Source organism: Dromiciops gliroides, chromosome 1, assembly GCF_019393635.1.
Source record: "Dromiciops gliroides isolate mDroGli1 chromosome 1, mDroGli1.pri, whole genome shotgun sequence".
In the NCBI taxonomy this organism is placed as follows: Eukaryota; Metazoa; Chordata; class Mammalia; order Microbiotheria; family Microbiotheriidae; genus Dromiciops; species Dromiciops gliroides.
Genome location: NC_057861.1, coordinates 305520607 through 305532270, shown reverse-complemented (window position 1 = coordinate 305532270; position 11664 = coordinate 305520607). Strand labels below are relative to the sequence as shown.

The following is an 11664-nucleotide window of genomic DNA, read 5'->3' as shown; positions in this document are numbered from 1 at the left end:
TGCCCCGAAGTTTAATGAATTTTATTGGGTTAACTTTGCATGCAGTATGCCTGACGGTGCCTTGTTGCCTACGGATTTCAATCCGTCACCTTCAGTTAGCGGGAAGCCCAAACGAAGGAGTTCATATAAAGCAGTATAGATTATGCACGCCTCTTCCCTGTAACTTAAAGTGAATTTAAATACATGGGTGCCTGGGTCTTAAAAGGGATAGGCTTTCCTCCTCTTTGCTTCTGACAATGCTAAAAGATGCTTCTTAGTGTGTGTGTGTGTGTGTGTGTGTGTGTGTTCGCTTGTTTTTATACCAACCTAACCAGAATATCCTTCTGGCTTATTAGCTACAGGAAAAAATCTCAGTCTCTTAGGAAAGGACCTACAGAAATGTGTTTTCCCCTATATTACAGTTTAGCAAATGGAAAGGAAAAGACATTGCATATTTAATTCATTCTCTCTCTCTCTCTCTCTCTCTCTCTCTCTCTCTCTCTCTCTCTCTCTCTCTCTCTCTCTCTCTCTCTCTCTCTCTCTCTCTCTCTCTCTCTCTCCTCTCTCTCCTCTCTCTCCCCTCCCTTCTTGACGTTTGATTCCAGTAGCAAAGAAGGAAAAAAAAAAGGCACCGAAACCTCAGCCAAACATGAAACCTTCAGTCCCGCCTCTTCCCTTTCCCATTGGAGCGTGTGTCTAGACACCCGGCTCGTTTAAAATTCTCCAGCTCTCAGCTGGTTGGTAGCAACGTCCATCTTGCAGAAGCCCAGCCCAGCCTGAGGGAGGGTAGGTTGTTAGAGTAGCAAACCCCTTCTGGACAGCTCCAGCTTACCCAAACAGAAGACGTAAGAGGAGGAAAGGGCTAGGACATGGCGAGGAACTGCACTGGCCCGTCTGATAGAGACCGGTGATTCCCTCCCTCCCCATCCCCCCTCCCCTCCCTTTCCCCAGACTCACACCCCATCCTTCCCTACCCCACCCCCATTCCCTTACACACACACACGCACACACACGCTTGCGCGCGCACACACACAGACACGCCACATACACATCCACACACAAACACACACACACAACCGAGAGGCCTTATTCACCACCTCAACACCAAGCCCCCCCCATCCTGAACCCCTCCCCCCAAACAAGCGTCTTGCAAACTCTCCCTCACCCACCTCCCAACCCTGCCCCCCCACCCTCACCCCCACCCCCGCCGCCCCCGGGCCCCGATGGACTGAATGAAGGCTGCTTGTACCGCCTATCGATGCCTCACCAAAGATCTAGAAGGCTGCGCCATGAACCCAGAGATGACAATGGAAAGTATCGGCAGTTTGCACGGGGCAGCCGGCGGCAGCAGCGGCGGCGGCGGCGGTGGCGGGGGCCCGGCCCATGAGCAGGAGCTGCTGGCCAGCCCCAGCCCTCACCACACTAGCCGGGGCGCAGGCTCGCTGCGGGTCCAGCCTCCTCACCAGGACCTGGGCACCGCGTCCTCCCGCTCAGCCATGGTGACCAGCATGGCCTCCATCCTGGACGGGGGGGACTACCGTCCGGAGCTGTCCATCCCGCTGCACCACGCCATGAGCATGTCCTGCGACTCGTCCCCTCCGGGCATGGGCATGAGCAACACCTACACCACGTTGACGCCACTCCAGCCCCTGCCGCCCATCTCGACCGTCTCCGACAAGTTCCACCACCCACACCCCCACCACCACCCGCACCACCACCCACACCACCACCACCACCACCACCAGCGCCTGTCCGGCAATGTCAGCGGGAGCTTCACCCTCATGCGGGACGAACGGGGGCTACCAGCCATGAACAACCTCTACAGCCCCTACAAGGAAATGTCCGGCATGGGGCAGAGCCTGTCTCCTCTAGCAGCCACCCCTTTGGGAAACGGGCTGGGCACTATCCACAACTCCCAGCAGGGCCTACACAACTATGGGCCCCCGGGCCACGACAAGATGCTCAGTCCCAACTTCGAAGCCCACCACACTGCCATGCTAGCCCGAGGGGATCAGCACCTCTCTCGGGGGCTGGGCACCCCGCCCGCTGCCATGATGTCGCACCTCAATGGGATGCATCACCCGGGCCACGCGCAGTCCCACGGGCCGGTTCTGGCTCCGAGCCGGGAGAGGCCGCCCTCCTCCTCCGGCTCGCAAGTGACCAACTCGGGACAGCTGGAAGAGATCAACACCAAAGAAGTGGCCCAGAGGATCACGGCTGAGCTGAAGCGCTACAGCATTCCCCAGGCGATCTTTGCCCAGCGGGTGCTGTGCCGTTCTCAGGGGACCCTTTCTGACCTGCTTAGGAACCCCAAACCTTGGAGTAAACTGAAATCTGGCAGGGAGACCTTCAGGAGGATGTGGAAATGGCTACAGGAACCGGAGTTCCAGCGGATGTCCGCCTTACGCCTGGCAGGTAAGCCTGGCATACACTGGGCTGAAAAACGGCTGTGCCGCAGAGTGCTACAGCAGCTTTTTTACCCCTTCTCTCTCTCTGTCTCTCTCTCTCTCTCTGTCTCTCTCTCTCTCTCTGTCTCTCTCTCTCTGTCTCTCTCTCTCTCTCTCTCTCTCTCTCTCTCTCTTTCTCTCTCTCTCTCTCTCCTTGGTTTCTTGGTTCTATTTTCGTTCTTCCTCCTCTTTATCCCTCTCCTCTCCTTTTCTGCTTTTTCCTCCTCTCATCAGGTCACTCTGTCTCTGCTCCTGCATTGACCGAGAGCCCCAGGTCTGAAAGGATCATACCCCCTTCCCACTCTACACCCGGCACGAATTTGATAGGTTTTTGCTTTCCTTCCCCACTCTCGCCGCCCTTCCTACTCCTGTTTTGGTCTGTGCCCCAAGCACTGGCTTGGGGCTGGCTTGGGTCAACCCTCCCTCCACTCAGCACAATGCTCTGGTCTGCCGGGAGACCTTTGACTGTAACAATTCAGCGCTGGTCACATTCTAAACCTCTTGCACTTGAAGTCCTTCTTTCAGACAATGCAATTAAGCTGACTGGGCTGCCCTGTCTACTTCAATAAAGAGGCACCAAAGGGGGCTTTCTTCTTTAGAAGGGGAAGCCTGCCCCTCCGCCTCCCATCCCCCCCACAAGCAAACTTCACTTTGCAGAATCAGGAGGCAAAGTATTGCAAGTGCTCTGTGCGGGTCGCTTGAGCAAAAGAGGCGCTTCCAAAGCATCAGAGGCTGCCTTTGGACTTCGCATGCGGGGGGGGGGGGGGGGGGGGGGAGCAAAGCCTTTCTCAGGAGTTTGGTTTTTTTTTTCCTTTTCTTCCCTGAACCCCCCAGCCAGTTCCCTTGCACTGTACAACGCTCCAGTAGTCCTTCTACCGCTGCTAATGACTATTCGGGAAGGAGAATGCTGGGGCTGTCGCATTAACATCCTGGGATGGGGGGACGCGGGACCGGGGAAGTCATAAATATATGTCTGGCTTCCTCACCCCCCACATCCCCACTTTCTGTTGAGCTTTTCCCAAGCAGAGGTTGACTGCTTCTATGGGAGAGCGCCCACCCACCCACCCAGTGCTAAGAAATTAAGATGCAAGTTAACGCATCTACAAGTAAAGCTACAGTCTCCGCCTTTGCATTAAACCGTGGCTGATTGTGTGTGGAACAGCGAGGTGAATTTCTTTGCCCAAGAAGGGGACAATTACGTTGGGCATATTGTTCTAGTGAAAGATGAATTCTTTGTGCTCCCTCTAGTGGCAGAATGGAGAGTTACAGCCCTCTATTGTTCTAAGATGTCAGAAATCTGCCATTAAGGTTGTTGGGGTGCTGGGGGCAGGGGACCGGGCGGGGGAGAAGAAGAGGCTATTTGGCGAGAAGGACAAGAAGGGGAGAACCACCGTTCTAGTGACTTGGAAGTAAGAGAAATAAGAGTAGTTTTGTCAATAAACTTCGTGTTGAAAGTAGCTAGACCGCAGTCATTGTGTCGATGGTGCAGCCTAAGGGCTGCCAGGGAGACAAGATCAAGTTTACGTTTCAAGAACACCTCCTAATGAAGTTCCCTAAAGTACCCCCCCCCCCAAGAAATTCACTCAATCTGCATGCTGGAATAAGGTTTCTTTTCCTCTCCTCCCCCCTCCCCCTCTGTTGCGAAAAATTCGGGTTGGCCTCCAAGAAGGATAAGCAGTCTTGGATTTTGGATTCACATCCGAGTAATTGCCCGCTCGCCCAGACAGCTGGTGATTTGCATAGGCGCATGCACTGGGGCACAGGGCATGCTCCGGCTTCCTCCTGGCGTCCCTGAGCTTACACGCGAGTCAGAGAAGGCGGCTAGCTCTGTGCGGGTCCCAGGCGACCGCTCGTACCGCAAAGGTGCCTGCCGCTTGCAGGGCTGCTTTAACACATGCCAAGCCGATTTGGGTAATGTGACAGGCAACATGCTCACAGATGCGGCTTCGGGAGGCGTTTCTACTCTGACATCTGCCTCCTCCAGCGGCAATTGGAGTGATTCAAATCTCTGACAATCGCTTCTGGGTATTGATTAGAAAGTAAATAAAATCCACTTTTCCCAAGGAGCTTACCCAAATCTGGTGGACACGAGTTGCTTCTGGGTGGTTTGTTAATGGATACCCCCGTACGCCCCCCCCCCTTTTCTTTTAGAGTATTAATTTCTTTTTCCTTCTTACTTACTTTAGTGTTGCTCTGATTTTATCCTATGCTTGGCAAAAATCGGAAGCACTAATTGAAAATAGGGTGAGAGATGTGCTTTGTCTTAGAAAATTAAAATCAAGGTCAGGAACAATGTCTTTGTTTCTAGACGAGGATGATTCTAAATGCTCCCTCACACCTTGTCACAATGCCGCCTGCAGTTGTGGGGCACTGGAAGCGAGTAGCAAGTTCTATGCTCAGTCTTCAGGGGGCAATTAATGTGTGAGCCATCTCCATACAAATCACTTTATCCCCCTGGTCCACCTCAGAGATCTGCCTTCCTTCCTTGAGTCTAGCGGTAGAAAGGAAAGCGACACAGCTAGAAAATCTCTCTCTCTCTGTCTCTCTCTGTGTGTCTCTCTCTCTGTCTCTCTGTGTCTCTCTCTGTGTCTTTCCTCCTCTCCTCTCCTCTCCAATTCTTTCCTCTCCTCTCCTCTCTTCTCCTCTACCATTTCAAATCTTTCAAGACATAACTCAGATATAAATGAAAACTGGAGGCCACAGGGGCCAGGAGTGATTTTTTTTAAAAACAGGAGAGAAACCAGGCCTGAATGAATCAAACACTACACTGTAGCCTACTTCTTTGCTGAAACATTCAAATGTATCTATTTTATTACCTAGTGTTCAAGGGGACAAGAGCTTTAGCCTTTTTATCTGGTCGTTTTATCAGTAACTATAAGTATGTTGAGTGGTTATTAGTAGTTCATAGGAAGTTTTTTAGTTTGGGGTCAGGAGAGCACTCTCCCTCAGTAAGTAGTAAGTAGTAACTGATTTGTATAAGTAGGTATTATGTGTTAGGTAGAGTTGGATACTGGGGGGGGGAGGTGAAAATTGCTATCTCTCCATGAATTATTAATGGAAATCTCAGGATGACTGGAGATACCAGCATCATTTGAGTTAAATAAGCACAAAGTGGGCGCCTGGCTGGAGTTTGGGTTCAAAACCTTTCCCTGAAGGTCTCAGTCTAGCAAAGTCAGATCTGCTCAAAAGACAATCATTCTCTCTCTCTCTCTCTCTCTCTCTCTCTCTCTCTCTCTCTCTCTCTCTCTCTCTCTCTCTCTCACACACACACACACACACACACACACACCCCTCTTTCACTTTCATTTTACTTCCAAAACAGCAACGCTGTTTTGCTCTGTACCCAGTAGCCAGACTTTACCCGTCAAAGATATTGAAATAGTCTTTGACCCATCCCCTGCATCCCCCTTTCATGATTGATTGCTCGACAAATTCCCTAATTTTATTTTTCATAAACTGAAGCAAAAGTTTCTGTCTGACCCCTGGCATAGAGGTAGAACGGATAGACAAGGAAAGGATGGGTGAAAAAATGATTCGGAAAACAAGACTCGTACTTGATTAAAAAAAAAATGAACAAGAAATAGGTTACATTTACTCAAAGGGCTCGCTAGAGCAGTAAGGGGTTGCTTTAAAAACAAACAAACGTGAAGACAGAAACTCCCAGTTTAGGAGATTTTCAACGTGTGTGAAGAGTGGTAATATTTCTTGCTCCCTAAACCCGGTCCAGGGACTTGGGTCATGTGGTAAATCCGACTGGAATGCCTTCTACGCAAAGGATCCTAAGTAAAATACTTCTAGCTTCGGGGACTAACTCCGCCAAAGACATTTTAAATGACCTGGAGCAAGTAACTAGGATATCAGCAGATGAAGAAAGTGAAAATTCTCTTTGAAACTGGGAAAGGAAGAGAACTGAGGCCCACAAGCCTCAAGCGGTTTTCGCCAAAGGTGAAGCAGAAAGCCAAGCAGTGCTTCCACTTGCTCTCTCGCTTTTTACAATCTTGTTGTGCGGGGGACTGATTCTTTTTGTGTAAATCCTCGGGGGATAGCGGAATCCCAGTGTAAGCGGCTAATTTCCCCTCCATTAAGGGGCAGTCATCTCGATTTTCTCAAGCCCACATTTTTTCGCCTGTAGAAAAAGTGAGCAAGGCCCGTGCTCCTCGAATTTAAAAGGACAGAACAAGGTTTTGCGTGGGAGATTTGCTATTCCCTGTGCTTTGCTCTACTGTACACCTAATACCTCTTGGTGGGGAAGGATGTCGGAGGAGTTGCAGGGAGATCGGAAAGGGGGCGGAGAGAGTCACCTCGTTGTCTTTCATATCTTTAGGCATGGAAGGTCCTTAGCTGTGGGGCTGCTGTTTGAATGGGATACAATGAAACCAGGATTGATGAGTTGTTATTTATTAATAGCAATTATTAGCAGGAATTCTCTGGGCTTGTATCTCTGCATATTGGAATGTATGTACAGTTCTCTTAAACTCAGCCTTTCTCTGGTCCTACTTCTCTCTCCCATGCTAAACCTCTGGCTCTAGAGTTGGCGTACTGGTACCATGAAACAGAAGTCTTGGTTTAATGTCACGGGATGCACTCCCCTCAGCCCATTACAGAAACACATATAACAGTGGTGTATCACATAAAATATTTTTGCTTGATGGACTGATCCGATTAATAATTGAAGAGCTCACTACTGTCCTTGCATCTTCAAATCCCTAGTGGTTCAATAACACCTTTCTAATATGCATTAGTGTGGGAGCCCAGAGAGTATCAAGGGAAGGAAGACGAAATGCGCACATGAGAGATAACCAAAGCAGCCAGGACCTCGCAAAACAAGAAGTCTCCGCATTTATTTTTATTCCAGTCGTTCCACCGTGTGGTTATGTCACTTTCTCAAACAAATGTGTATATGGAGGCAGATCGATGCTGATAATGTTTAGAAGATTAAAAGGGCATTAATGCTGGCAACAATAACATAAACGTGTGGACCCAGATTTCATTGATCTGGAACTTGATCCGGCTAGTTTCCAGTAAACCTGATGGCGCTCTCTTCCCAGCATCGTGCTCACCATCACCCTGTCTCCTCTCTCTCTCTCTCTCTCTCTCTCTCTCTCTCTCTCTCTCTCTCTCTCTCTCTCTCTCTCTCTCTCTCTCTCTCTCTCTCCCTCCCTCCCTCCCTCCACGTTTCCTTGTACATCTTTTCTTTCTAACCTCCCACTCCCCATTCGTTCCTGCCTATTTCCTAACCCTTCTCCGTCTCCGTCTACCACCTCTTTCTCCCCCTTTTTCTTCCCTTAGCTTATAAACATATCGAAACCTTTCTTCCCTGAACACTTTGGAAAGTCAGGTTGGGGAAAAAAAACACACCGACTATTCATCTTTCTATCATTCTACTTAGTTCAGTTTACCGATAAATTCCCACCCCCCCCCCAAATATCGGCAACTGAGACAAACGTGGGAGTCTTTACATAGTTCGTGTTTTTCACCAGCTGGGCTGCTTCATGAAATGACAGGGAGCTCGAATTCCACGGTTGCATTTTAATAGTCAGATCTGTGAGACTTGTGGTTCTCCTCACTAGAAAATATAGAAAATGTGACCCGATCCAATGAAGAACGGATTGGGACTTCTTTTCTTCTTTAATATCGAGTGCCCCAAACCTACGGAAGAGATTTAAAAGCCGCAAAGGTTTCCAAGAGTACCTTGAATTTTCAAAAGTAGCAACCAGTTGAATGCAGCCAAGGCAAAAAGGCTTGAGCTCTAAAATAAAGCAGACTTCGAAACTGACTGAGTGAGGTATCACAACCCTAGAAGAAGCAGTAGAAGGGCGAAAATGCTGAGAGAGACTCCGGGATAAAGGTGTTTTAAGAAGCTGACTTGTGTGCATTACAGTTACGGTCTTCACCAACACCCTCCTCCACACACACCCCCCCCGTGCTCCCCATATACATATTCAGCATACTAACTTCCTAACCATATTCCTCTTCACATAATAAATATACCATTGGACTTTGAAAGAGCTTTTATTTTCAGTCCAATTAGATACAACCTGTGTGACTTCTGCAGGAAAGGCCTCCCACTGAAATTGACTTACAGCAGACAAGGCCAGGTACTTGATCTATTCAGCAGGGTATCTACTCTCTGTCTGTCTGTCTGTCTGTCTGTCTGTCTGTCTGTCTGTCTGTCTGTCTCTGTGTGTGTCTCTCTCTGTCTCTGTCTCTCTATCTCTGTGTGAGTCTCTCTCTCTCTCTCTCACACACACACACACACACATCCCTGGAATAATTGGGTCAATGATTTCAAACTGGTGTACAATTTATTTTTTCACTTTCTTCAGGAAGACGAAGTTGGTGGAATAACATGGAACTAAAGTGATTTTGAGGATTTCAGAATAATCCAGCATAGCCAGACCTGTGCTGCTCTCCTCTTGCTTATCCCCTTCTGGTTTAAGTAGTAGTTCCCTCCCACCCCCCACACCCATGCCTGAGTTTGAACCACTGAAGTCTAAAGCCTAAATTAAATTTGGGTGGAAAGAGCCCAGGGGCTGTATTTTATCTGTGAGGCCTGCAAGGTTTAGGGTAGATTATAATTTGGAGGAATGCACATACACATATACATTATTTCTTCTCTAAAATATTTCCTTTATCTCCAAGATATTTATTCACATTTTTATTCCCCAATAGAAAGGACATCGATTGGGTCTGTCATTTAAACAAAACAAATAGGTATAATCCTAAAGTTATAAAGAGATCTGGAAAAGGGATTAAAAATGCATTTGATCCAGAATTATTTGCTTTTTATTTAAGAAAATCTACTGAATTTAAAGTAAAATATTATGGTGTCTTGCCAAACACAAGAGATATTAAAGAAAACAGAGAGTGGAAAAGAAGATAGAGGATAAAAGGGGTTCTTTTAAAGGCTATGTTCCCTTCTGTTAGGCCTGTGAGGTTTAGGCTAGATTATAATTTGCAGGCAATCACAAATATATGTTTTCCTTCTAAAGAATATTTCCTTTAGCATTAAGGAAATGCTTACCCATAAGGATAAAAGGAGAAAGAAGAGATATTTGTAAAAGTTCTTAGGTCTATGCCTGGCACATATTAGGTCCTACGGAAATGTTTATTCCCACCCCTTCTCTTTGAGCTTGCTCCATTGTTGTTGTTTTCCCCCTTGGGGAAATACTTATTTTCTGTCTTCTCTCCCTTCTACATAAAGCTAAGGCTTTAGAATGCCAATGGCCCTGCTGGGGCAGAAAACCTTTCTTGAAGAGAGCCTACGGGAACCATGGGTTAATAGTTGGAGATATTCGGATACATGTTCTTAACTCGAGCTGGGATAAATCTATGGTTCTATTCCATTCATAAAAACGAGTTGAAAGCTAGTTAGGTCAAGAATAAACTTCAGAGACTGACGTTCCGGTGTGAATTGTTTTGTTGATATATAATTGGCCGTTGCCAGGAAGAAAAATTTGACTAGGGAGAAATGACAAGGGGTCAGTACATGGTATGGGGAGGAAGGAAAGGTGCACCTTTTTAGGAGCTGAGTTAGAGAACTTTTCGCTCCCACTCCCTCCGTCTTCAGTAAGCAGACCCTCATCCACCTCACCCTGAAGTTAGTAAGCAAAGGGCAGGGATGGAGGGAGTGTGGGACGTCACCGTGAGACTTCCGATCCAGTCAAAGTGTAGCCCAGCTTCTCCACTCGGGACTTTCTTCCGCCAGCGCGCCCTGTCCCAGCCTCAGGTGCATTGCCGTTTTTTCACAGTCAGTGTGCCTCCCCTGGAAAGCAAGGAACTACTTCTCTTCTCACAACTAGGGGACAGAGCGCCCTTTGAACGGTTATTGCCCCCCCTCTTTTGCTCCGGGATAGATCTCTTTCAAACCAGGAAAAAGCCGGGACTAGTCTCCCAGGCACCCAAAGATAGGGTCGTCCGGAAGACTCTTATGCCAAATACCCATTCAAACTCTAGGTGCTCTTCAGAACGCAGCTTCTAGGGAACTGAGACCTTAGCGCACTTGGGAAAGAAGTGGGCAGCCCCGGGATGGAAAAGTAGGGATGACTGCGGTTATGGAAAAGCCACAAGGAAGTGGAAAGCGAGTCTGACTTTTTAGAGCATAAAGTCTAGACTTCTCTTCCCCTCCCCCTTACTACGTTCTGCTTTTGCATTAGTCGTGAAATACCCATCCTATACTCCCGATAAGGATTGCAAGCTCGTTGAGGGCAGGGACTGTGTTGCTTTCTATCTTTGTTTCCCCAACACCTAGCAAAACGCTTACACATAATACTTGCTTAATAAATGTTCTTAGAATTGTATTGAATTAAAGGCAAGGGCAGGAAATTGAGAAAAGAAAAAGAAAAAAGCTTAGTGGTAGTGTCAGTTTGGATGAAGGGAAGAAGCCTTCTGTCCTCGGCACCAGCTTTCTTTCTAATGTCTCTGGGACCAAAACCCTGGCCTATCATTTGGCGAAATGGTAGAATAATCTAATTGAGAAGAGGCCCTCTAATTGGAAGCTGTTGCTGATGTCTTTCGTAAGAGCAGAGAAGAAAACCAGTTACCTCCAAGGAAATTATTTTTCCTTCTCCTGGAAGGGAGTGGGGGAAGGTATCCTAAATTTTCTATATACTCTAACTTCAAGTGAAGATATCCATCCATCTTTCCTTCTTGGTTGTGTAATTTAAAGGTTCTGTGTCAAGCCTTTCCATCCAATATTGTCCTGCCCTCATGTCTAATATTCAGGGATTAAAATTTTCAAGGAATTTATTGAGAACTTTTGGCTCTAAGGTTGCCCTATTCTGGGAACATACTGAAGAAGATCTAGTAGGGTTTTGTTTTGGGTAGCAGTAGGGTGGCTAAACTGCACCAGAGCGAGGACTTGCACTTAGATGAAGACTCAGATTTCCTGCAGGCAGCGATGTGCAGAAGGATGAAATAGGAAAAGGCCGTGGTCTGTTGCAGTGATGGTAGTTTCATTTTGGGAGCAAGATTCCTGGAAGCCATGAAAAAAAATTCAAAGTGAGGGTTTAGAAGGGAAGACAGGATTTGTATTCAGCCTAGGCTGCTCTCTTGTCATTTCAGGATCCATTACTCTCCTGGAGAAAGCAGACTTTGTTTGGGTTGGAAGCATACCTCTAACGTAATTTAATCAGCTGTGGACTTTGCTCATGTAATCAAATATACATATACTTTCTCCTGCAGGAAGAAAAATAATTTCACTGTAACTGGTATTGACTTTAGAGTCATGTAATCTCTG

The 11664-nt window shown here is 47.5% G+C and overlaps 1 protein-coding gene across 4 annotated transcripts in view; it reads left to right on the top strand.

Moving 5' to 3' along the window:
• The first annotated feature begins 967 nt into the window (after positions 1-967).
• Positions 968-11664, top strand: part of ONECUT2 (one cut homeobox 2) — a 69144-nt gene continuing 58447 nt past the window's right edge. For 3 of the 4 annotated variants that reach the window (XR_006354133.1, XM_043976998.1, XM_043976999.1), the window contains exon 1: positions 968-2394. Coding sequence is in view for 3 of the 4 variants with exons in the window: in XM_043976998.1 (XP_043832933.1) it covers positions 1212-2394 (1183 nt within the window). In the remaining variant the exon portion in view is untranslated. Of the gene's footprint in view, positions 2395-4092; positions 4172-11664 lie in introns of those variants that run through there. The other variant, XM_043977000.1, reaches the window with a different exon arrangement.